Genomic DNA, 25,549 nt, shown 5'->3' with positions numbered 1-25,549 from the left:
GCTTTTTCTCTTAGGTATGATCAGTACGGCTACGCTTATTCCACCGAACCCCACTATTGCCCAATGAACCGACGATTTCCTCCTCCTCCTCCTCCTCCGCCGCCGCCGCCGCCGTCCGACCGGAAGTTTGCTCTCTCCAGACGAATACACGACCCGCGCGATCGTGGCACGAACAGCGCCGTGGCATTTAAACAAAAAAAAATTATATATATTATATCTTTCTCTCTTTCTCAAAACATATAATCTCTGCAGCTCCACCGTGTGATCCGTAGGTTATGTGAACACACTTGACGCTTATCTCTCTCCCTGATTGTGATTGGATGCTGTTCCAGGGGTTTTATTTTTGGTTCCATTTTCCGGACATCTCCCTGCACCCAAACCCAATCCCTCCCCCCTTCCGAAAAAAAAATCTCTCCGTACAAGTCCTACAGATCTCTCTGAATGCAAGTTGGCAAAAAGGCGCCTTCAGTAACTACTTCCCAGCACGTTTTAAAGGGGGGAGCCTGTTCCATTAATTCACCATGCAGGTCCCTCAAGTAGTGATGGGTTCGCAGCCCCTTTACTGCCTGTAGGTGGGCAGCTTTGGGAGGAGTGATGAGCTGCTCTTGCTGTGGCACCTTGTTGCCTGGGGTTCAGAAGCTCGGAGCTGATCCTGGGGCCTCTGGTGCTTGAAACTAGCTGGGATTCCAGCCATTCCTCTGGCCCTGCGTCGTCCCCACCAGTGGCTTCTTCTACTTGCAGTTGGCACGGTCACTTGGTCCTCCAGTTTGGCGATTGCATGGTGAAGCAGAACAGGCTTCCCCTTTTAAATATTTGTCGCTTCTGAATCGTACCACCACCACGATTGATACAAAAAAAAAGAGTAGCTTTACTGTCACTCTCTCCCTCCCCATTTGTCTCAGCCACACCCAACATGTCGCCACAGTTGGTCCAGTCCCCAGGTTGCACGGGAGCAGTTGTTCTGCCTGTGCTTGTGCTCTCTTCGTTTTTGTTTTCCTTGTCACTCTTGTTTCTCTGCAGCCTCTGGACTCGTGGGGTGAGAGTTGGGCGGGAGGGGCGGAGAGCTGGTGGTGGGGGTCAGTCAGGGGTGGGGTGTGTGGATGACCTGCGCAGTGTCAGTCAGGGTTCGGTGATGCTGTTGTGTGGTCTACCTTCTCCAGTTAGTGCTCCCCTCCCCCACCCCACCTTCCCCATCCCATCTCACTTTAATCTGGAATATGGGTGACCTAATCAGTGCGAAAACTACTGGCACGATGGGAAAAGCAGCAGAATTTTGACCAGGGTTACTACTTATTCTAGGAGCTTGCTTGCTAGGGGCAACAGTTGACAAGGGGGCAAGAGGCATGCTTCTGAAACTGATATGCTGTAAGAGGACACTGCATCTTTTCTGGGCTCTTTCTGTGTCTGAGTGTATGTGTGTGCGTGCATGCATGTGGCGCGTTTCCTGTTCCTTTGTTAATGTGCAGTCATCTGAGAGGGAGCTATAAAAAGCATCTCTCATGCCCCATTGGCCCAGTGCGGACGTGTACTGTGTTGTGTGCGGTAGAAAGTTGCACCGTGTGTGCACTTGTAAGGTGTGTGTGTGGGAGTGAGAGGGTTGTATTCGGTCACATTGTCCCCTGAGGTTGACCAGCCTTCTGGCACCGACTGCACCTGTTCCTGTCTGTGCTGGAGAGCTGTTATCATCCCTCTGTTAGTGCCTTTGGCGGCGGGAAGGTTGCAAAAGAAACTGCAGATGTTTTTTTGGGATGGTGGGTGGGGATCGTAAAGGAATGGGATTAGGGGAGGCGCGCTCATATGTCCTTTCTGGTATTACAAATTATTAAAAGAAATAAGGTTCATTTAATTTACCTATAGCATGAGAAATGATTTAGTAGTTTTGTGTAATTGCCTACCCTAAAACCAGTGTCTGAAATTAGATTTGGAAGGGATGGGCAGGGGTATTTGTAATTTAACCTGTAGCTTAAGATTCAATAAAACTAATCTGAAACATTTACTTGTGTGTGTTTTCACTTACAATGGTAGTCTGCTGGGCGCTTACCTGTGGGCTGTCTGGTTCTCAGAGCTCAGTGCTTTCACCCTGTCACACTGTCGCTCTTAATTCACAGGCTGGACCTATTGAAATTGTGGGTTGGGGTGGGGAGGGTGAGATCAGCTCAGTTGGTAACACATTAGCCCCCGTTCCAGAGCTTGTGTGTAATTGTTTGGACTGGCACCCCACTGCAACACCTGGAATGTTTGGTGAGGTCTTGCTGGAAAAGAGCAAAGAATTTGCTCTGTGACCTGGGGCATAACTTGCTGACCCACCCCCACCAAATAAACCCTTGGTATTGCAGCTGATGAGGTCTTTATGACCGCACCTTGGCAGCATCTCTTCACTGATTAGTGTTTACAGATGGACAGTGAATGGGAGGCTTCTGAGCTTGTACACAGCATCACCTTGTTAGGCTTAATCTGTGGTATCTTTTCCGCTAGTGATAACAGCACTTTTCATACAGGCGAAGTGCTTTACAATGCAAACATGGAAATACAAAAGTAAACATGAAAGTAAAAGACAGAGTTAAATAGGTTTTGAGCTAACGTTTAAAAGTGTCAACTGAGTCTGCATCCTTTATAGTTTTTGGAATTGAATTCCACAGTAGCTTAGAAAAAGCTGACCTGCCCAATTATCTTCTGAGGGAAATTGTTTAAATTTAAGAGACTAGCAGAAAAAGTCCTGAGAGCTCAAGTAGGATTATAAAATGATTCTGTGATGTACTCTAGGTCCAGAACATTAAGAACTTAAAAATACATTAAGAGAACTTTAATGAGTTCTAAAGGATAACAGGAAGCAAATGTTGAACTGATAGGCCAGGGATGATGTTTCCTCACTTTTTGTTTTAATTAAAAGTCTAGCAGTGACCTGAATGTGTTGCAGCTTGTCAATAGATAGCTTTGAATTTGATATCAGTATGTGCAAAGCAGGGTCATGGCAGATGCTTGGAGTGGCAAGTCTGCCAGACAGTGGCACTGCCTTGAAATGAGTGCACCAATGGTTCCCATTCTGGTGTGGAAAACAGTGCTTCAAATTGCCACATCATTTTTACCTATCGACTGAGAGTGGTTACTTCCATGCACTGTCGATGATGGTGTGAACAGTATCTCTGTACTGGTTCTCAGAAAAAAAGTCTTCATTTACACAGCAACTTTCAGTTTTGTATTTAATTGCTTTTTCAGGATCTCCACCATCAAAAGTGGTGGTGAACTGCTGGTTGAAGCTATTACAGTCCAAGTGAAGGTACTGCCACTGTGCTGTTGGGAGCACGGCTGAGAACTTAGATCTAGCACCCAGTGGTGATAATAGGACAATCGTAGATACAGCACCTCCTCTGGCTATGAGCACCTAACTTGTTTACACTGGGGAGACCGGCCGGCTGCTTTTGGGTTGCGGGCATCTTCTGCTGGCTGCAAACTTGGTTCGTGTCCACCTTTCCCAACTTGTGAGCTGTCATGGAATAGAACCCTGTCAGCCTAGGGAAGACCTGTAGTATACCTCAAAGACCATAAAACCTAAGACATGGGGGCAAAATGAGGCCAATTGGCCTATTCGTCTGCTCGTGAAGTCCAAAGATGGTGGAGATTGTTGGGTTGGGAGCTGCTGTAGCTAATACACACTGCACTTCAGTGTGCTTTGCTACTCCACAGTTCCGTCAAGCAAAATGTGGCACCAAGACAGTGTAAGTACTCAAAAGATTTAGATGTTACAGCCTATTGTGCCGCTGGAGTTTAGGACAGCAATGTAAGTCCTCCATCTCTGGCGGTGTTCAGGGCTTCCTTCATTGTGTCAGTAGCCTGGTTTCATGCAGGCCCTGGATGGAGACTCGGAAATGCCGTTGCACTGATGTAGAAGGGGTCTTTATTGCTGTTTCCATAACAATTTTATTTTACCAGTCAGGGTTGTTAGCCCTGAGCTGAACCCCCCCCCGCCCCAAAACTTGGAGGACCAGTGGACCACTATTAGTCTGGCCGCTACCCTTTGACCCTGTTTGGCATGGATGACCCTACCAAGAGCCAAAGCCCTGACTCCAGCCAACATTACTCTCTGGGTCGTTGAGGCATGCAAGTCTCAAAACCCGATGACAACGTTGTGGTCCTCTTGGAGGAAAAGCTTTGGAGGTGGGGGAGGGCATCAGTTTTTTGAGAGATTTGGAGAATGAGTTCCATAGCTTACTGCTGAAGGCTAGGATGCTAAATGGTAGATGGAGATAAACCCTTGGAGCAACAGCAGGCAGAACATGGTGTAAATTTTACAAAGATAATGGGGTGGCGGTGGTAGAATCTGTACAAATAACACTGTACCAAGGGTGAAAAGGGTATATTTTTAAAACAAATGATTGGGAAAAAAAACGTAAGTGCAACTGCAAAATAGATTCCATCAGCTGTCAAATAAGTCAGGTTAACTCTACAGAGAAGATGTAGGCCTTCCTACCAGCTAACCGTGTGGGCGCATTGCCAGAGTTGTGCTTCTTGTAAAATAAAGGCCTTCCCTTTTGTGCTCCCTTCATCTTTTGAACTCTAGTGGAAAACACATTTAAGATTGCATTAGAGAGAGTATGGCTCAGGGAAGAAAGCAACGGCAGCTTCAGAATAAAGCCAGTCCTACCAATAAATTACGATGAAATAAGTCCTGTCCATAAATTGAAGTTTTAGCTTCCCTGAATGTTTTGGAAGATGTGATCAAAGTTCATGGTAATGTTGTTATCAAAGTACATGTATATCATGATTATACTACTCTGAGATTAATTTTCAACTGGTTCAATTTAATGTCAGAGAATGTATACGGTATACAACCTGAAATTCTTACTCTTCACAGACATCCATGAAACAAACTCTAAAGATTGAATGATAGAGACATCAAAAACCTGAAGCTCCCTCCCCATTTCATAAACAGCAGAAGTACTGACAACCCCATCCACCATGCAAACAATAGCAAAAGCCCCCAAAGAGACCTTGATGTAGAGTCCATAACCCAGCACTTTGGTATCTCAGGTAGGCTCGCTCTCTCGTGGGCATTCACAGTAGAGATGCAAACAAACACAATGGAATCAATTGTCTGAACGCAAAGACGGCCAAACAACCGACGTGCAAAAGAAGGCAAACTGCAAATTACAAAAAAAAATAATATTGATGGTGCTAATTAATTTAAGCATGTGGTAAACCTGCAATTCAAGGGAACATCTTGTGAATTTTTGTTGCAAGCCCTCTCTGGCAAGTACTATTTTTTTAAAGTAGTAGAACAGGAACAGGCCCTTCAGCCCACAATGTAGTGCTGAACCAATTATTAATTAAATACTAAACTAATCCCTAATACCTACACAATGTCCATATCCTTCCATTTCCCCCACATTCATTTACCTATCTAAACGTCTGAAATCCCTAATGTATCTGCCTCTACCACCACCCCAGGCAGTGCATTCCAGCCAGCCAGCCACCCACCCACACACTGTGTTAAAAAAAAAACTTGCCCCTCACATCTCCTTTGAAGTTATGCTCTCTCATCTTTAATGCATATGGGAAAAGAGATAATGTCTGTATATGTGGTGAAAAGGGCATAATGCACCTCTTTTACCTCAGACGGTTGAGCAAGTTTGGTATAGGCCCCTAGATCCTAACAACCTTATACAGGGGCACAATTGAGAGCATCACTGCCTGGTTTGGGAACTGTACTTCCCTCAATCGCAGGACTCTGCAGAGAGTGTGTTTGGACAGCCCAGCGCATCCGTAGATGTGAAATTCAGGACATTTACAAAGACAGGTGCATAGGATCACTGGGGACCCAAGTCATCCCAACCACAACCTATTCCAGCTGCTACCACCTGGGAACCTGTACCTCAGTATAAAAGCCAGGACCAATAGGCTCCAGGGCAGCTTCTTCCACTAGGCCATCAGACTGATGAACTCACGCTGATGTGAGTGTACTCTATATTACATTGACTGTTCTATTTATTATAAATTACTGTGATTGCACATTACACATTTAGATGGAGGCGTAACACAAAGATTTTTACTCATGTATGTGAAGGATGTAAGAAATAAAGTCAAGTCAATTCAATTCATAATCTTATAAGTTATGAGAGCTTATCAGATCTCTCTTTTTGAGACCAGAACTGGCATAGAAACATAGAAAATAGGTGCAGGAATAGGCCATTCAGCCCTTCAAGCCAGCATCGCCATTCAGTACGATCATGGCTGATTATCCAACTCAGAACCCTGTACCTGCCTTCTGTCCATACCCCCTGATCCCTTTAGCCACAAGGGCCATATCTAACACTCTCTTAAATATAGCCAGTGAACTGGCCTCAACTGTTTCCTGTGGCAGAGAATTCCACGGATTCACCACTCTCTGTGTGAAGAAGTTTTTCCTCATCTCAGTCCTAAAGGGCTTCCCCTTTATCCTCATACTGTGACCCTTCATTCTGGACTTCCCCAACATTGGGAACAATCTTCCTGCATCTAGCCTGTCCAATCCCTTTAGAATTTTATACGTTTCAATAAGATCCCCCCTCAATCTTCTAAATTCCAGAGAGAATAAGCCTAGCCGATCCAGTCTTTCATCATATGAAAGTCCTGCCATCCCAGGAATCAATCTGGTGAACCTTCTTTGTACTCCCTCTATGGCAAGAATGTCTTTCCTCAGATTAGGGGACCAAAACTGCACATAGTACTCTATGTGTGGTCTCACCAAGGCCTTGTACAATTGCAGTAGTACCTTCCTGCTCCTGTAATTGAATCTTCTTGCTATGAATGCCAGCATACCATTTGCCCTTTTCACTGCCTGCTGTACCTACATGCCCACTTTCAATGACTGGTGTACAATGACACCCAGGTCTCGTTGCACCTCCCCTTTTCCTAATCGGCCACCATTCAGATAATAATGTTTTCCTGTTCTTGCCACCAAAGTGGATAACCTCACATTTATCCACATTAAATTGCATCTGCCATGAATTTGCCCACTCACTTCACCTATCCAAGACACCCTGCATCCTCTTAGCATCCTCCTCATGGCTAACACTGCCGCCCAGCTTCGTGTCATCCACAAACTTGGAGATGCTGTATTTTAATTCCCTCGTCTAAGTCATTAATATATATTGTAAACAACTGGGGTCCCAGCACTGAGCCTTGCGGTACCCCACTTGTCACTGCCTGCCATTCTGAAAAGGTCCCGTTTATTCCCACTCTTTGCTTCCTGTCTGCCAACCAATTCTCTATCCACATCAATACCATGTGCTTTAAGTTTGCACACTAATCTCCTGTGTGGGACCTTGTCAAAAGCCTTTTGAAAATCCAAATATACCACATTCACTGGTTCTCCCCTATCCACACTACTAGTTACATCCTCAAAAAATTCTGAGATTCGTCAGACATGATTTTCCTTTCACAAATCCATGCTGACTTCATCTGATGATTTCACCGCTTTCCAAATGTGCTGTTATCACATCTTTGATAACTGACTCTAGCATTTTCCCCACCACTGATGTCAGGCTTACCAGTCTATAATTCCCTGGTTTCTCTCTCCCTCCTTTATTGAAAAGCGGGGTTACATTAGCCACCCTCCAATCCTCAGGTATTAATCCAGAATCTAAAGAGTTTAGAAAAATTATCACTAATGCATCCACTATTTCTTGTGCTACTTCCTTAAGCACTCTGGGATGCAGACCATCTGGCCCGGGAGATTTATCTGCCTTCAATCCCTTCAATTTACCTAATACTACTTCCCTACTAACATGTATTTCCCTCAGTTCCTCCATCTCACTAGACCCTCGGTCCCCTACTATTTCCGGAAGATTATTTATGTCCTCCTTAGTGAAGACAGAACCAAAGTAGTTATTCAATTGGTCTACCATGTCCTTGTTCCCCATGATCAATTCACCCGTTTCTGACTGTAAGGGACCTACATTTGTCTTAACCAATCTTTTTCTTTTCATCTATTTATAAAAGCTTTTACAGTCAGTTTTTATGTTCCCTGCCAGCTTTCTCTCATAATCTTTTTTCCCTTTCCTAATTAAGCCCTTTGTCCTCCTCTGCTGGACTCTGAATTTCTCCCAGTCCTCAGGTGTGCCGCTTTTTCTGGCTAATTTGTATGTTTCTTCTTTGGAATTGATACTATCCCTAATTTCTCTTGTCAGCCACGGGTGCACTACCTTCCCTGGTTTATTCTTTTGCTAAACTGGGATGAACAATTTTTATAGTTAATGCGATCTTTAAATGCTTGCCATTGCATATCCACCATTGCAAAGGACCTGTATTATTACAGGGAACTTATAAAGGCATTGGGAAATACCAATGCTTCTGAACTGAAAATCCTCCAAAAAAATAGGGGATACATCATGGGTAAATTCCTCCCCTTCAGTGGTCACATCTATACGGAGCGTTGTTGCAGGAAAGCAGCATCCATCATCAGGGACCCCCACCATCCAGGTCATCCTCTCTTTTCGCTGCTGCTATCAGAAGGAAGGTACAGGAGCCTCAGAACTCACACCACTATGTTTAGGAAGTTATTACCCCTTAAGCATCTAGCTCTTGAACCAGTGGGGATAACTTCACTTGCCCCATCATTGAACTGTTCCCACAACCTACAGATTCACTTTCAAGAACTCTCCATATCACGTTCTAGGTATTTATTGCTCATTTCTTACTAACTTTTTCTTTTAGTATTTGCAGAGTTTGTTGTCTTTGGCACACTGACTGGACACCCAAGTTGGTGTGGTCTTTCAGTGGATCTATTATGTTTCCTGGATTTACTGACCATGCTCATAAGAGAACAAATCTCAGGCTTGAATATGGTGACACACAGTGTCTTGTAAAATTATTTAACCCCCCCCCCCCCACCAGGGATTTTGAGCAATCTAACAGAGTTTTTATTTGTGAATCATATGCTCCTGTTTCCATAGTAGAGCTAAAAAAACTAAATTGTAAAGAACAAAAAACTGAAATGTCTGCAGTTCAGAAGTATTCATCTCCCTTTGCCTAATACCTAGTTGAACCACTTCTCACAGCTATTACAGCCAGTAGGCTTTTTGGATGTGTCACTATTAGCTTTGCACAATGTGATGGAGCAAGATTTGCCCATTCCTCTTTGTAAAATTGCTGGAGCTGTGCCAGGTTTGTTGGGGAATGACGGTGGACAGCAGTCTTGAGGTCTTGCCAGGGATGTCCGATCCCAGTTAAAGTCAGGACTCTGACTGGGCCATTCAAGGACATCAATTTTCTTCATTTGAGGCCACTCCATGGTTGCTTTGGCAGTGTGCTTTGGGTCGTTGTCCTGCTGAAAGACTAACTTCCTCCCCAGTTTAAGCTTTCTGGCAGAGAGTAGCAGGTTTTTAATCCAAGATCTGTCTATGTTAGGCGGCATTCATCTTTCCGACAACCCTGCCCAGATTTCCAGTCCCTGCTGCTGAAAAGCACCCCCAAAGCATGATGCTACCTCCACCATACTTTACAGTCGGGATGTTGTTACCTGGCTGATGCGCAGTATTAGATTTACACCACATGTACTGCCTAGTAATGAGGCCAAAATGTTCCACTTTAGTCTCATCCGACCACAAGACCTTCTTCAACGTCTTTACAGCATCTTCCAAGTGATGCTTTGCAGGCAAGGATAATGTTTTTTTTTAGCCAGGGATCCATAAATACCCTTTTGTGCAAGACCTGGCTGAGAGATTGTGGAGCCATGAACTTCATCTCCAGTTGCAGCCACTGACTCTGCAGCTCACTAAGAGTGTCTGTTGGTGTCACAGTAGCCTCTCTTACAAGTCCCATTCTTCACCGGTGACTACGTTTAGAGGGGCGGCCTGACCTAGGCTGTGTGGCTGTGGTTTCATATATTTTCCACTTTTACATGATGGACTGCACTGAGCTCCATGGTATGTTCAGTGTCTTTACCCTTGCCCAGATTTGTGCCTCTCTATTATCATTTCCATGACTTGCCTTGAATGCTCTATTGTCTTCATTTTGATTTGGCCTGGTTGAAAATTTGACATACTGTTGGACCTTACAGAGAGAAGGGTATTTATTCTTATGAATTCATTGTAAACAGGTGATCCTCCAAATTTCTACATCAACGAAGTGGTTGAGATGGTAAGGTAACACATTGCACCCAAGGAAAGTTAGCATAGTTACTCCAAAGGGGATGAAAACTTTTTTCAGCCTCACAATTTTGTTTTTTTTAAATTTTTAGTAAATTGTTGACAGGTTTTGGAATTTTTCTTTTATTTTGACATGATACACAGTGTTTTGTAGATTAGCTCAAAAATCCTACTTCAATATATTTATAAATTTAGAAGATGAGACAGTAAAATGTGAAAATAGTTGTGGGGGCTGAGTACTTTTTCAAGGCACTCCGACAATAAATTTACTTTGCACTTTGCTCCACTACTTGAATTCTCTCCTAATAAAATTCCAAAACTGTGTTTCTCAGTGTTACAGTGACTGGTGTACAAGATCATACAAGTCCCTTTAAAGGGGCTGGTAGTGGGGTTGGATTGAGTGGGATTAGAATGAATATGTAAGAGTGGGGCGACTGTGCAGGAGGAAGAAATTTGGAATATTACAGGTTAAGAAGCTGGGGGGTGATGGAGGGATCCGGCTAGGCGGGATAATAAGGGGTGCTGCAGTGAGGGGAGAATGGGATAAGACTGGAAATAATTAAAATACGTGGCAGTGAGCGAAGTCGGCATGAACATTTAGAGGGTGCTGGAGAGCGATTAGACCGGGTGGAAAGTTGAATATGAGAGAGTGGTGAGGTAGTCTCTCCTGCCATATTTTCCACCACCCCCTCCACCTCCTGCTCTTGTAACTATCCTCAAGTCTAATTTTTGCTTCTTTCACTGGATTGCCACTCTGTAGGGCAGGAATGAGGGAATGCCGCAGGGCCGGGGGACAGTACTGAGGGAGAGCCACGCTGAGGGGCAAAACTGAGGGAGAGGCACACTAAGCGGCAGTACCGAGAGCCACACTGAGGGGCATTACTGAGGGAGGGTCACACTGAGGATCAGTAGTGCAGGAGAGCCACACTGAGGGGCAGTAGTGTGGGAGGGGCACGCTGAGGGGCATTACTGAGGGAGAGCCACGCTGAGGGGAGGTGCTGAGGGAGAGTCACACTAAGCGGCAGTACCGAGAGCCACACAGAGGGGCATTACTGAAGGAGGGTCAATAGTGCAGGAGAGCCACCCTGAGGGGAGGTACTGAGGGAGAGCCACATTGAGGGGCATTACTGAGGGAGGGTCACACTGGGGTCAATAGTGCAGGAGAGCCACACGGGCAAAACTGAGGGGAGGTACTGAGGGAGGGGCACACTGAGGGGCATTACTGAGGGAGGGCTATGCTGAGGGGCAGTATTGAGGGAGAGCACACTGAGGGGCATTACTGAGGGAGGGCTATGCTGAGTGGCATTACTGAGGGAGGGTCACACTGAGGGGCATTACTGAGGGAGGGCTATGGTGAGGGGCATTACTGAGGGAGGGTCACACTGAGGGGCAATACTGAGGGAGGGCCGCGCTGAGGGGCATTACTGAGGGAGTGTCACACTGAGGAGCAATACTGAGGGAGGGCCGTGCTGAGAGGTTTTGCCTTTTTAATTTTATGCACGGTTTGGGGGGATGATTTGTTTTTGCAGGAACGCGTGTAGTTTAAATTAATCGTAGGAGAGGGGACGGAAAGGGTTTGGGGACAAGTGGAAGGGAATTACTTCTGGGTCAGCGCTGGGCGGTTCGTGTGGGAGGTGCAACATGGCAACAGGCGGTAACGCGGAGTGCAAGGTAAAGCGGGCGGCGAGAGGCTCGGGTTACAGCGGGGAAGCTCGGCTGCCGATCCCCGGAGTCCACGGGACCCGTGTGGACAGGCGGCGGGACCTTCCCCCGGGACCGCGAAGCTGGCTGCAGCCCTGCAGAGTGCTGCGCCGGTTTGCTACAAAGTTCTGCCTAGTCATGGTGCGAGCGGCTCCGCCCGCCCGCCTTCGGAAACAAACTCGGTCCGGCACAGAACAAGCATGCCCTCCCCGAGCTCCCCCAGCGTCTTGTGTGTGGTTGTCCGTGGCGCCGATCGAAACACAATTCCTCATCAACTCTGCCTCCACCACATGCCCTCTCAGAAAGTTCCAAGCACCCGTGGAATTAAAAAAACACAAGCGTCGTAAATCGCCTTTATACTCCCCCCCCCACCTCCACCACCCTCTTTAAACCTACATCCCGTAGCGTTTATTGAATCGTCACAACATACAGTAGAAAAAAACACTTTACGTTTCATCACCCCAGAGAATCGAGATGGCGCAGAGAAAATAGAGAGAACGAGGAATAAGGTTTTACTCTTACAGGTGAAGTACAGAGTAGACAAACAGCAAGATTGTACGCCTAGGAGTCCATTTTATTGAGCGAGAGCACCGCTCAACCATGATAGACGCCGACCCTTAAGCGTAGTGGTACATACTGTCGGGTTTTTCTCCCGGCTGCCCAGTGGGGAAGGGGGTGTTTGATTATGTTTGCTGCTTTATTGAGGCCGGGAGAGGTGTAGACAGATGAGGGGAGAGCCTTGTACTTAACTCCCCGTAGTTCCCAGCAGTAGGGGCCCAGAGCACCAGCATTTTGCGTGTGTTGCTTGGATTTCCAGCATCTGCAGATTTTCTCTTGCATGCCACAAAAGCTGTGCTCTGATGCATCAAGAGAGAGGATGCTTTCTGTTAGCCGGAGGAGCTCAGCGGGGCAGGCAGCATCTACGGAAAGGAATGAACAGTCGACGTTTCGGGCCGAGACCCTTCTTCGGGTCTGGAAAGGAAGGGGTGTAAGAAGGTGTTTGGGGAGGGAGGGGAAGGAGGCTGGCTGGAAGGTGTTAGGTGAAGCTAGGTGGATAGGAAAGGCCAAGGGTTGGAGAGGAGAGAATCTGATAGGAGAGGAGTGTGGACCGTAGGAAAACAGGACGAAGGAGGGGACTCAAAGAAACATAGAAACCTACAGCACATTACAGGCCCTTCGGCCCACAATATTGTATCGACCATGTAACCCACTCTAGAAACTGCCCAGACTTTCCCTCGTGCATAGCCCTCTATTTTTCTAAGCTCTGTGTACCTATCTAGGAGTCTCTTAAAAGTTCCTATTGTATCCACCTCTACCACCTTCACTGGCAGTGCATTCCACGCACCCACCACTCTCTGTGTGAAAAACTTAAATCTGACATCCCCCTCGTACCTACTTCCAAGCACCTCAGAACTATGCCCCCTCATATTAGCCGCCTCAGCCCTGGGAAAATGCCTCTGGCCATCCACACAGTCCATACCTCTCATCATCTTATATACCTCTATCAGGTCACCTCTCGTCTTTCTTCACTCCAAGGAGAAAGGGCCAAGTTCACTTAACCTATTCTCATAAGGCACGCTCTCCAATCCAGGAAACATCCTTGTAAATCTCCTCTGCACTCTATAGCATCCACATCCTTCCTGTAGTGAGGTGATCAGAACTGAGCAATGGCTGTAACACTACCTCTCGATTCTTGAACTCAGTCCCAAGGTTGATGAAGGCCAACACACCATATATATGCCCTCTTGATAACACTGTCAACCTGTGCAGCAGCTTTGAGTGTCCTATGGACATGGACCCCAAGATCTCACTGATCCACCACACTGCCAAGAGTCTTACCATTAATGTTATATTCTGTCTTCAAATTTGTCCTACCGAAATGGACCAGGGGTAAGGGATAGGCAGGTGAGAAGGTCAGAGTGGTGAATGGGTAGAGGGTGGGGGTGGGAGATTTGTTCACCAGAAGGAGAAATAGGTATTTGTGCCGTCGGGTTGGAGGGACCCAGAGGGAATACAAAAGTGTGGTTTTGCTCCAGGCAATAAACATGCCTTTGAAAAGATGCACACTTTTTTTTAGGTCATCGTTATCAGATGCGGAACGTTCAACGCCAGACTCGGTGAAGGTTCAGGGTACCTGGCTTCATCAGCCTGAGTGTAGAATATAACAGCAGGAGGCTTACAGTACAGCTGTTTAAAACATTGGTTAGACCACAGCTGGAGTACTGTGTACAGTTCTTAAGGATCATTTTTATTTGCCGTATACATGTACGTTCAATGCTTCCATTTAATATCAGGGAATGTAAACAATATACAACCTGAAATTCTTCCTCTCCCCAGACATCCTCGAAACAAGAAACCCCACAGAATGAATGGCAGAAAAAAGATACATGAACCCCAAAGCCCCCTGCCGCCCTCCCTCCCCCCCCAAATTATTCTAGCATAAAGCATCAGCATTCCCACCACCCTCCAAGCCTACAGCACGGTCTATAGTATATCAAAAGCTCCAACATTTCTACATCCCACAGGCACTCGCTCTCACTGACAAGGGAGGGACAGATTTCGCTCCTTCCTTAGTGAGAGGGGAGACTACAGTCAGTCTGAAGCATTGGTTTTTCATCTCGAGTCCCCCAACTTGAGAATTGGCAGTGAATTTTCCCTCACCATCAAGCGAGAGACATTGCTCGAGCGTAGAGCCCTCCAACAGCCGCCCTTCACTGACTTAGATGTTCCGGCTCCCGGCTCAGTTCGCGACACCGGCGAGAATTTGTGTCCGCAAGGCCACATCCCGAAGGCGTCCGACTTCAGGCCCAACCTGGACGTACTGAAACGCGGCCCATCGGCGAGTTCCAAGAATAGGAACGCGTTGCCGTGCAGAACCGCAGGTTTAGGTGCCGCTGTAGATCAAAGATCCCGACTGGGCCCCAGACACCCGTTACAGGAAAATAGAGACGTTAGAATAGGGAGAATTTAACTGTTCGGGCGATGAGCTGGGAGAAGTTGCCCTCTGCGGCCATCTTTGTGTCCGCCAAAAAGGAATTAGCTATGGTGTGTTGGTCAGGGCCCAGCATGCACCGAAAACATTCAACTACTATAAAGAATAGGGAATTATATCAAAATAATGATAGAAATATGGATATGGAATACAGTGTGCATAAATACATAAATATTTACACTAAACAGCTTTATAAAAAGTGTTTTTAAGTGTTTATAATTCAGTACAGTGACTGAGGTAATAGACAGAGGGTGGGGGTGGGGGTCTAGCTAGAAAACGATCCAATTAACTGCCTGGGGAAAAATATAAGATAGTGTGAAGTTTTTGTTTCAATAGCCCTATAGTACCTTCTGGAAGGAAACCTTTGGAAAAGGCAGATGTGGTTGCACTGGAGAGGATGCAGAGGACATTTACAAGAATGTTTCCAGGCTGGAGTATTTTGGTTATGAGGGGCAACTGGGGTGGGGGCTATTTTATATAACAAATAAGTAGTGTAGATATAGAAATAAAAAAAGTAATGAGGTAGTGTTCATGGGTTCAATGTCCATTCAGAAACAGATGGCAGAGGGGAAGAAGCTGTTCCTGAATCATTGAGTGTGTGCCTTCAGGCTCCTGTACCTCCTTCCTGATGGTAACAATGAGAAGAGGGCACCTCCTGGGTGATGGAGGTCCTTAATAATGGACGCTGCCTTTATGAGGCACTGCTCCTTGAAGATGTCCTGGACACTACGGAGGCTGGTGCCCATGATGGAGCTGACTGAGTTCACAACTCTCTGCAGATTACTTCAAACCTGTGCAGTAGCCTCCACCCCCCCTTCCCTGTACCAGACGGTGATGCAGCCAGTCAGAATACTCTCCATGCTACATCTGTAGAAATTTGCGTGTCTTTGGCGACATGCCACGCCTCCTCAAACTCCGAATGAAATATAGCCGCTGTCGTGCCGTCTTTGTCGCTGCGTCGATACGTTGGCACCAGGGGACCAGGTTAGATCCTCAGAGACATTTGACCCCCTAGGAACTTAAACTTGCTTACACTTTGAAATTGCACACTTAGTTATGACAGAAACAGCAGTGAAGAATCCTCCTATGTCTGTGTGCGACGGGTTAGGGTAAGGAGGAGGTTTAAAGGGGATCTGTAGAAGATTCTGTTTTCACTCAGGATGCCTGAGGTGGTGGTGGAGGCAAAGACTTACAACATTTAAGAATTAAGAAATGATTTTAAAACTTTCCAGGCGAGAATTTGGCTGGCAGGCCACATGGTGGTAAATCCCATGACTTCAACAGGGACAGCACAGACACGACGTACCGAAGGGTCTTTTTCTCTACTGTATGACTCTGCTCTCTGCTCCCACCCACCTCCACATCCCCAGTTCCAGTCTCCTGACTGCCCATTCTGGCCCCAAGCTCTGGAATTCTCTGCCACCTGCTCTCACCTTTCAAAGGTACAAAGGTTTATTTATTATCAAAGTATGTATGTAGTATACAACTCTGAGATTCATCTTCTCCAGCTAGCCACAAAACGTAAAACGATGGACATCAGTTCAGAAGGAACCCCTCCCCGCACAAAAGAGGAACGGCAACACAATCATCAACCCCAACTTAAGCCACACGGCGCCACATCAATGCAATTTCTTGTTGTTTGCAGCTGGAATTTGCGGTGCAGATGACTTGCGAGAGCTGTGCCGACGCCGTCAGGAACGCGCTGGTTGGAGTTGATGGTGAGCATGTCCCTCCCCCCCACCAACCACCCAACCCAACTGACTCCCACCCACTGCACAGGGTTGTCCCCATTTTGTGGCCTAGATGCTTGTTTCCCAGGCGGGTCCGAGCAAAGTGGGCTTGTGCCGAGCCGGGCGGTGAAGGTTACGGGCCGACGTGGGGTTTGTAGCAGGGGAGACGGTTTCCACTGGCTAGGGAGTCTTCGGTAAAAGGGGAAGATCCTTAAAATCGGACAATCACAAGAAGGTTCAGTCAGTACCTTTAATGTAAGAGAAGTGTATACAATATACATCCTGAAATTCTTTTCTTTTTCTTCACAAACAGCGGTGCGCCCCAAAGAATGAATGACAGTTAAATGTTAGAACCCCAAAGACCCCTCCCAGCCCCCCTTCCACGCATAAGCAGTAGCAAAGCAATGACCCCTTCCCCACAAGCAAAAAGGCTTCGGCACCCTCCACTGAGCACTCAACGTGCAGCAAAGCATCATTAAAGACACAGACTTGCAGTACCCCAAAGACTACTCGTTCACCCGGTAATTCAACATACCACAGCTTCTCTCTCTCTCTCTCTAGTAAGGGATAAAGAGGTGTGTCCATTTTACAGCGAGCGGGGAGACATAACAAACCAACACACTGATTTACGATGTTAAAAGTCTGTTGCATTGCTCTTTCCGAGCTCTGCACCCGGAGAGTCAGTACCAGAAAGGCGCGGCTCTGCGAACATACAACCCCCGGCAGCTAACCCGCTGCTCCCGCTGTTCCGTGGTTCTCCCGCGATGCTTCAGTCAGGGGCACGTCTCCAGAGCCACGAGAATCTGTCACCTTGAAGGCGTGCTCACCTTCCAGGCCGCGTCCTTGGGATGTCAAAAAGCAGCCGGTCGCGAGGCCCTGAGAGCGGGTCCTGTTCCTGCAAAGAACTGAAGTCAGCATGTAACTCCATGTCAGGGTCTTCAAAAGAACCTCGAAAAGATAGATAGATAGACATACTTTATTGATCCCAAGGGGAAATTGGGTTTCGTTACAGTTGCACCAACCAAGAGTAGAGTATAAATATAGCAACATAAAACCATAAATAATTAAATAATAATATGTAAATTATGCTAGATGGAAATAAGTCCAGGACCAGCCTATTGGCTCAGAGTGTCCGACCCTCCAAGGGAGGAGTTGTAAAGTTTGATGGCCACGGGCAGGAATGACTTCCTATGACGCTCTGTGCTGCATCTCGGTGGAATGAGTCTCTGGCTGAATGTACTCCTGTGCCCACCCAGTACATTATGCAGTGGATGGGAGACATTGTCCAAGATGGCATGCAACTTGGACAGCACCCTCTTTTCAGACACCACCATCAGAGAGTCCAGTTCCATCCCCACAACATCACTGGCCTTACGAATGAGTTTGTTGATTCTGTTGGTGTCTGCTCCCCTCAGCCTGCTGCCCCAGCACACCACAGCAAACATGACAGCACTGGCCACCGCAGACTCGTAGAACATCCTCAGCATCGTCCGGCAGATGTTAAAGGAAACAGAGCTGTTTCCGAAGATGCATGCAAAGGGGGTCACTGTTTAGCGCCATCATAACTTCACTCTGCCCCTCGGGGTCAGGCAATAACAGGGGTCCCCAACCCGTCGTTGGTAATCCGACCCAGAGTTTTATACCAGGTGTAAGATAACGGGGGTCAGCTCCAAGTTACAAGGAGGACCCACGAAAGACTGCAGAGGAAGCAAGAATCTGACTTCCGGACCAGGTATAAAGTTCCTCCACTGCAGGACAGACAGTGGTGGTTACAGAGAAAGTGCAGTGTAGGTAGGTATACAAAACAGGGCAGTGTCACGGCTAGCGTGATGCTTACAGCGCCAGGAATCGAGCTTTCCAATCTCCGCCGCTGCCTGCGAGGAGTTTGTACGTTCTCCCCGTGATCGCGCGGAATTCCTCTGGGTGCTGCGGTCCACCGATGTACAGTTTAAGGTGAGTAAGTTGTGGGCGTGCTGCGCTGGTGCTAAAAACCCTGGCGACAGTTTGTGGACCGTCCCCAGCACGTTCCTCCACCGTGTCGGTGACTGACGCAAGTGGCGATGACCGCGTGACACAAACGTGAAAGGTGGGACGGAGAGTACCAGATCAGCCGGATGGTATTGGAGGGTAGAAGGGGGTACGAGGGGCCGAGTGGCCTGCTGCTGAATGGTGCAGTTTGCAGAGCTCACAGGACGGCTTTGGGCCTTTGTTGTCGGGGTGGTGGGCGGACGCTGCAAGCCCCCGAGCCCTTGGGCAGCAGCTCTGGCAGCTGACGTCTCCGCATCTCTGCAGGGATCCGTTCGGTACAGATCAACCTCAGCGAGGAGCAGGTCCTCATCGACACCATGCTGAACTCCGGGGAGGTGCAGGCGCTCATCGAGAGCACAGGGAGGAGAGCTGTGCTGAAAGGAATGGGCAGCAGCGCCCTCCGTATGTACCGACAGTAATATTGGGAGTCCATGATGCCCCTCTCCTGCGCGTGTGTGATGGGACAGTGTGGAAGGAGCTTCACTCTGTGTCTGACCCCGGGAGTGTGTGATGGGACGGTGTGGAGGGAGCTTCTGTGTCTGACCCCGGGACTGTGTGATGGGACGGTGTAGAGGGAGCTTCACTCTGTCTGACCCCCGGAAGTGTGTGATGGGACGGTGTAGAGGGAGCTTCACTCTGTGTCTGACCCCGGGAGTGTGTGACGGGATGGTGTAGAGGGAAGTTCACTCTGTGTCTGACCCCGGGAGTGTGTGATGGGACGGTGTGGAATGAGCTTCACTCTGTGTCTGACCCCGGGAGTGTGTGATGGGACGGTGTGGAGGGAGCTTCACTCTGTGTCTGACACCGGGAGTGTGTGATGGGACGGTGTGGAATGAGCTTCACTCTGTGTCTGACCCCGGGAGTGTGTGATGGGACAGTGTAGAGGGAGCCTCACTCTGCGTCCGACCCCGAGAGTGCGTGATGGGACGGTGTAGAGGGAGCTTCACTCTGTGTCTGACCCCGGGAGTGTGTGATGGGACAGAGTGGAGGGAGCTTCACTCTGTGTCTGACCCCGGGAGTGTGTGTGATGGGACGGTGTGGAGGGAGCTTCACTCTGTGTCTGACCCTGACAGTGTGTGATGGGACGGTGTGGAGAGAGCTTCACTCTGTGTCTGACCCCGGGAGTGTGTGATGGGACGGTGTGGAGGGAGCTTCACTCTGTGTCTGACCCCGGGAGTGTGTGATGGGACGGTGTGGAGGGAGCTTCACTCTGTGGCTGACCCCGGGAGTGTGTGATGGGATGGTATAGAAGGAGCTTCACTCTGTGGCTGACCCCGGGAGTGTGTGATGGGACGGTGTGGAGGGAGCTTCACTCTGTGTCTGACCCCGGGAGTGTGTGATGGGACGGTCCCTGCTCCTGACCCGTGCTGTTTGACCGCAGGGGACCTTGGCACCGCAGTGGCGATGCTGGGACCGGAGGGGCCCGTCAGTGGGGTGGTGCGGTTCCTGCAGCTGACGGAGCAGCAGTGCGTTATCGAGGGTACTGTGGATGGCCTGAGCCCCGGTCCACACGGGCTACACGTCAACGAGTTTGGAGACCTCAGCAACTCCTGCCTCAGGTAACGAGTCTTGATAACCTGCTATCTTGTAGTTGCAATGGCTGACCTTCTGATTGGACGCACTCGCAGCCCCTGCGGATGTGTGCTTGCCACCAGCGGTGCCAGCGATTACTACCTCCCCCTTGTCCTTCCTCTTATCTTTGAGCCTGTCCAGGTACTCCACTTACTGTTGCATGGACAAAAGACTCGGGTCACAAGGATTAGCTGTTCTCGTGACTTGTGTCCATTCCCAGTGGAGACTGATCCTGAATTTTCAGACTCTTTGCGGTGGGACTCGTTAAGGGTGTAGAGCAGGGATTCCTAATTTCTTTTGTTGCATGGTGCCCCCCCATTAACCGAGAGCCCGTGGACCTCAGTTTGGGAACCACTCCTGGTCAGAACCTCTGCTTGGTCTCGCCCCTGATACTAGAGCTTGGTCTATTATTGTCAGACGCACCAAGGTAACAGTGCCGCAAATTGATGTGCAGTTCCTGGGAGTCCGTCGACCAACGCACCCTCACAATCCAGCCTGTCATTTTTCTGGTCGGACACTGGGGGGCAGCACCGCTGGGAGATGGCAGCCTCCAATTGAGCACGGACGCCACGCTGCACCGCCTCCAGCGTCTCCTCACCTGGACTGCAGCGGCAGGCGAGAATGCGGCTTGAGGTCTGGTCCTTACTTAAGCTGTGCGGCTCCCCTGGCGTCTGTCACACTGCCGAACAAGGGAAGCAGCCCTGCAGCATCTTACATGATCAATATCCAACAGGGTCTCGCCATCGCAAGAGAAGCGTCCAAGACAGTCACCCGTGGTTGCACTGCACGCCGCCTTCGATGCCTTCGTGTAGCAGGCAGCAAGACAGCCTGGGAAAAATAAACAGAATTCAGAATATAATGTTTAAAGTGCAGGCAGGCAAACAAACTGAAAGAGCCATGAAGGTTTTCGATTCGGGTGGTGGATCGTTAATTTTCCTTTGCTTCATGTAGCGTTTACATGTATGGATGTGAAATTGCTCAGCAAATTTGCTGGTGAACGAGGTATATTCTGTATTTTCTAGAGCCCCCCCTTCCTGGGGCTCACTTAATGGTACTGGTTCATGGCATAAAAAAGGTTGGGAACCCCTGTTCTAGAAGCTTCTCAGCTTCTCGGCAGCAGGTGCCACGCAGTTAAATCTGCCTGTTTCATCGGCTATATCTCGGGGGGGGGGGGGGGGGCGTGCAGTATGGTAGCGTAGTGGTCAGCCCAACGGTTTACAGTACCAGCGACCTGGGTTCAAATCTCGCTGCTGCCTATAAGGAGTTTGTACGTTCCCCCCCGTGGCTTTCCTATCCCACTGTCCAAAGACGTACTGGTTAGGTAGGCTAATCGGTGATTGTAAATTGTCTCGTTACCGAATTCCTTCCCAGCAGAGGAGATACAAGATTTGAACTATGGATAAAGAAAGGTCTTACAACCTACCTCTCATTCACACATCAAAGTGCATTACAAAGTTTTCAATCCCTGCAGGATTATTACGGCCTAGTACACAATGATTCTTTAGGTACCTTCAACCAGAGTTTGTAGATGTACAGACTTATCAATAGCAGAATTAGAATTTTTCAAGATTCTGAAATCGGCTTACAGCTCAATACCCAGTAAATTAATTTCTTGATTATATAATGCCCTCTCTCATGCCAAAAATGAAAACACATTGTATATTACAGAGAAGTGGGAAAAAGAAGCGGGGTTGGTACTTTCAGAGGAGGATTGGGGAAAATGTGCAGCTTCCAGTGGTCTTCAACTAACTCTTTGGTTTGGAGAGAACATTACCGGAAAAATATTATAAAATACTTCAGGCCCCCATACCAGGAAAAGATACAAACGTGGCTTGTTGAAGAAGGTGTGGCTCCTAGGAGGCAAATCATTTCCATATTTTTTGGGATTGCCCTAAATTAAGTTTATATTGGAAACGTATTCACAGAACAATAGTTAAGGTATTTAAGACTCAGATACTTCTGAACTTGGAGACTCTCTATTTGGGGCATGTATTGTTTTTGAACAGAAGAAACATATAAAGTTGCTGCAGGCCCTTTTAGCAGCAAGTAAGAAATCAATCACCAGAAAGTGGCTAAATCCAGTATTACCTACATTAGAAGATTGGCATGAAATTATTTTGGAAATATTTAAAATGGAAAAGATGACTTACTCTCTGAGAATTCAAAAAGAAAAAAATTTATCAAATTTGGAATAAATGGATTGAATTTATAGCCCCAATGCGAGCAGACTTTAGATGACTCTCCTAAAGGTTCATACTGCTTTCCGCATCAACGTAGTAATAGTGTTAACGTAAGCTCCCTTGGTCCGAATGTTCACTGTTTTATTTCTGGAAAATGTGGAATTAATACAAGTAAAGAAAAAGATTTGGAAAAAAATGATAAAATGAAGTAAGTAAGTAGACAGAGATGGATAAGTAGGTCTGTGGGTAGGAGCAAACGTGAACGTGTACTTGTGAATGTATAAATATATATAGATTTATACATATATAAAAAGAAGTTTTTATATATGCATGTGTAAAGAAGTTTGTGTAATACTTGTGAATACCTTAGCCAAATAAAAATAAAGTTTTAAAAAAAGAAGCAAATTGTCCCGTGATTAGGCTGGGGTTAAATCGGGGGTTGCTAGGCAGCGAGACTTGAAGGGCCGGAGGGTCTGTACCGCACTATATCTCAATAACTAATAAATAAAGTAACACCTTATCACTGGAACGTGCTTTATCTGTTGCTTGAGTATGAGACGATCGCAATTTCTGTTTTTTTTTTCCCTTTGTCCTTGTAACACTAAATAAAATGGCTGTACCCACCAAGCTCTGCTCCTCTTTCTTGACTTCCAATTAAGCTCTGGATGCATTATCACCTGATCAACACAAGGTAGACCGAGATGAAGAATTAATTTTTATCGCTCGAGAGGTCTATTGTTTGTCTAAACTTCTTGCTGCCTCAGCAAAGCAGCCAGCACAATCAAAGACCCCCCCTTCCATTCTCTCCACTCCCCTCTGCCCGTAGGGCAGAGGGTTCAAAACCCTGAAAGCACGTACCACCAAGACTCAAGGACAGATTCTACCCTGCTGTCATAAGAGTGATAAATAAATGCTTCAGTTGGATTCTTGACCTCCCAATCTCCCTCGTTATGATCTTGCGCCTTATTGTTTTCCTGCACTGCACTTTCTCTGTCGCTGTTGTACTTTATTCTCAAAGTTCAACGTAAAGTTTATCATCATGTCACCATATACAACCCTGAGATTCTTTTTCCTGCGGGCATACTCGGCCAATCTATAGAACAGTAACTTAACAGGATCAGTGAACAACTAACTGCGCAAATGCAAATATAAATAAATGACAATAAATAACCAGAACATGAGATAAAGAGTCCTTAAAATGAAATCGTTGGTTGTCGGAACATCTCAATGGATTAGTCTAATTACCCTCTTTTGTTCAAGAACCTGGTGGTGCGAGTCCTGAGGCTCCTGTACCTTCTACCTGATGCTTGAGGGGTTTATAACTGTTCCTGAACCTGGTGATGTGAGTCCTGAGTCCCCTGTACCTCCTTCCTGATGGTTGAGGGGGTAGTAACTGTTCCTGAACTTGGTGGTGTGAGTCCTGAGGCTCCTGTACCTCCTTCCTGATGGAGTGAGGGGGTAATAACTGTTCCTGAACCTGGTGGTGTGAGTCCTGAGGCTCTTGTACCTTCTACCTGATGGCAGCAGCGAGAAGAGAGCATGGCCTGGGTGGTGGGGATCTCTGACGATGGACGCTGCTTTCCTACAACAGTGTTTCATGTAGAGTGTGCTCAATGGTTGGGAGGGCTTTATCCGTGATGCACTGGGCCAAACCCACTGTTCTTTTGTAGGATTTTCCGCATTCTGCATTCTGTTCTCGCTCAGCGTACTGTGCGTGGATTTGATCTGTGTGTATGCAAGACAAGCTTTGCAGTGCATCTGGGAAACAATATAACAGTAAGAACAATGATAAACCAGTACCAGTTCCATTAAAGGCTGACCTCGAGCCTGCTGGTCGGTGCTGTCAGGGTTTAGTGTCTTCTGCCCGATGGTGGTGGGGACGACCGGGCTGTAGAGAAGTCCCTGATCAGGTCGGTTGCTTTCCGCAAGAAGTGCAGATGGAGTCCGTGGATGGCAGGCGGCTGTTTGTGATGTTCTGGGCTGTGCTCACCGCTCGCTGTGGTTTCCCGCGATCTGGGACTTGGGCAGCGGCCGTTCCAGGCTGTGACCCTGTTGTGGTGCGTCTCTGTGCGATCTGGGCATCACAGGAGCCGGACTGACCACTCGCCCCCTCTGGGGCTGACGCTCGTCCAGCCGTCTCTCGGGATGACCGCGTGGCCGCCGGCAGGCTGTGCGCAGCAAGATCCTCGGCCGTCCCTTTGACAGGGGAGAATTCCCCGGCCATGTCCCACGCCCCCTGCCCCCCACTTTGCCAACCTCCCCCACACCCTTGAGCCCAGGGGTGGAGGGAAGTGGTATCTCGGTTTGCAGACCCCTATCTCTGACTCTGCTTGTTGGCTTGTTGTGGGGACAGGGTTCTGGGACAGGACTGGAGGAAACTGGGTTGTGGTGGGGGTGATGGGGCTTCCCCTGGGTCCTCAGTCCCACCTCATTACCTGTTCACCTCTGCTGCTTCTCCTACAGCTGCGGTGGCCACTACAATCCGGGGAACAGCCGCCACGGGGGGCCGAAGGACGCCGAGCGGGTGAGTGTGAGCGAAGACACCAACACACACACACACACACCCCCACCCACCCACCCCCCAGCAGTGTGTGAACTGCCTGGTACAGAGGGTCACCAGTTCTCGATTCACCCTGTGGCCCTTCTCCCGGTCCAGATATACGACTGCACTGGCGGACACCTCCCCTGGCCCTGATCTCCCTGGGGCCCCACTCCTTTCTCTGACCTTCCTGCCCCTTTCTGTGACCAAGCCCTGACCTGCTTGCAGTGGCTCCACGCTGTTTCTGTAGCCCGCCCCCTTTCTGCGGGCACCCCCCCCTTCCTGTTGGTGGCCCCGCCCCATCACTCCCTCCCTGCGGCTCAGCCCCTTCCCAGTCCCCGTCCCTTTCCGCAGTGCCACACTTCCCTCTGGCTCCAAACACTCAGCCCATCAGGATCCATGCCAGCTGCGTAAGATCTGATCCAACAGGTCCCCTTCCTCTTGCCCCAAAGCCCTGCGGGTTCTTTCTAATTCCAGCCCCCCTCATGAGCGCTGGCGTTCACGTTCCTCAAACACAATGGTTTCCTCGACCTGCACCCCTACCCATTCTGATTTAAAATCCCTCCATAGGTTCCCCTCACGGTCTCAGTTGTGCAGACAGAGAGAGAGAACAGCTCCACCTTCTCAACGGTCTGCCTGCTCCAGATCCCCTCTGTGCTCTCCCAGAGGCCTCCGCGTCTTTC

At 48.2% G+C, this 25,549-nt stretch overlaps 2 protein-coding genes across 4 annotated transcripts in view; both read left to right on the top strand.

Annotated features, from left to right (window-relative positions):
• The window catches only part of LOC140189157 (RNA-binding protein 4B-like), a 32,580-nt gene that overhangs the window by 5,867 nt on the left and 1,164 nt on the right, over nucleotides 1-25,549 (top strand). The window contains exon 3 of one of the 3 annotated variants that reach the window (XR_011883471.1): nucleotides 24,791-24,851. The gene's annotated coding sequence lies outside the window, so the exon portion shown is untranslated. Of the gene's footprint in view, nucleotides 1-14; nucleotides 1,995-16,462; nucleotides 16,536-24,790; nucleotides 24,852-25,549 lie in introns of those variants that run through there. The other 2 variants (XM_072245856.1, XM_072245855.1) reach the window with 2 other exon arrangements.
• Nucleotides 11,741-25,549, top strand: part of ccs (copper chaperone for superoxide dismutase) — a 36,838-nt gene continuing 23,029 nt past the window's right edge. The window contains exons 1-5 of the mRNA XM_072245857.1: nucleotides 11,741-11,795; nucleotides 16,463-16,535; nucleotides 18,840-18,977; nucleotides 19,957-20,134; nucleotides 24,791-24,851. Of these exons, the coding sequence (XP_072101958.1) occupies nucleotides 11,766-11,795; nucleotides 16,463-16,535; nucleotides 18,840-18,977; nucleotides 19,957-20,134; nucleotides 24,791-24,851 (480 nt within the window). The 5' untranslated portion in view covers nucleotides 11,741-11,765. The remainder of the gene's footprint in view (nucleotides 11,796-16,462; nucleotides 16,536-18,839; nucleotides 18,978-19,956; nucleotides 20,135-24,790; nucleotides 24,852-25,549) is intronic.

The sequence above is a fragment of the Mobula birostris genome, chromosome 28 (genome assembly GCF_030028105.1).
Source record: "Mobula birostris isolate sMobBir1 chromosome 28, sMobBir1.hap1, whole genome shotgun sequence".
Classification (NCBI taxonomy): domain Eukaryota; kingdom Metazoa; phylum Chordata; class Chondrichthyes; order Myliobatiformes; family Myliobatidae; genus Mobula; species Mobula birostris.
The sequence above is the reverse complement of the archived record's forward strand: the minus strand, read 5'-3'. Positions and strand labels throughout refer to the sequence as shown.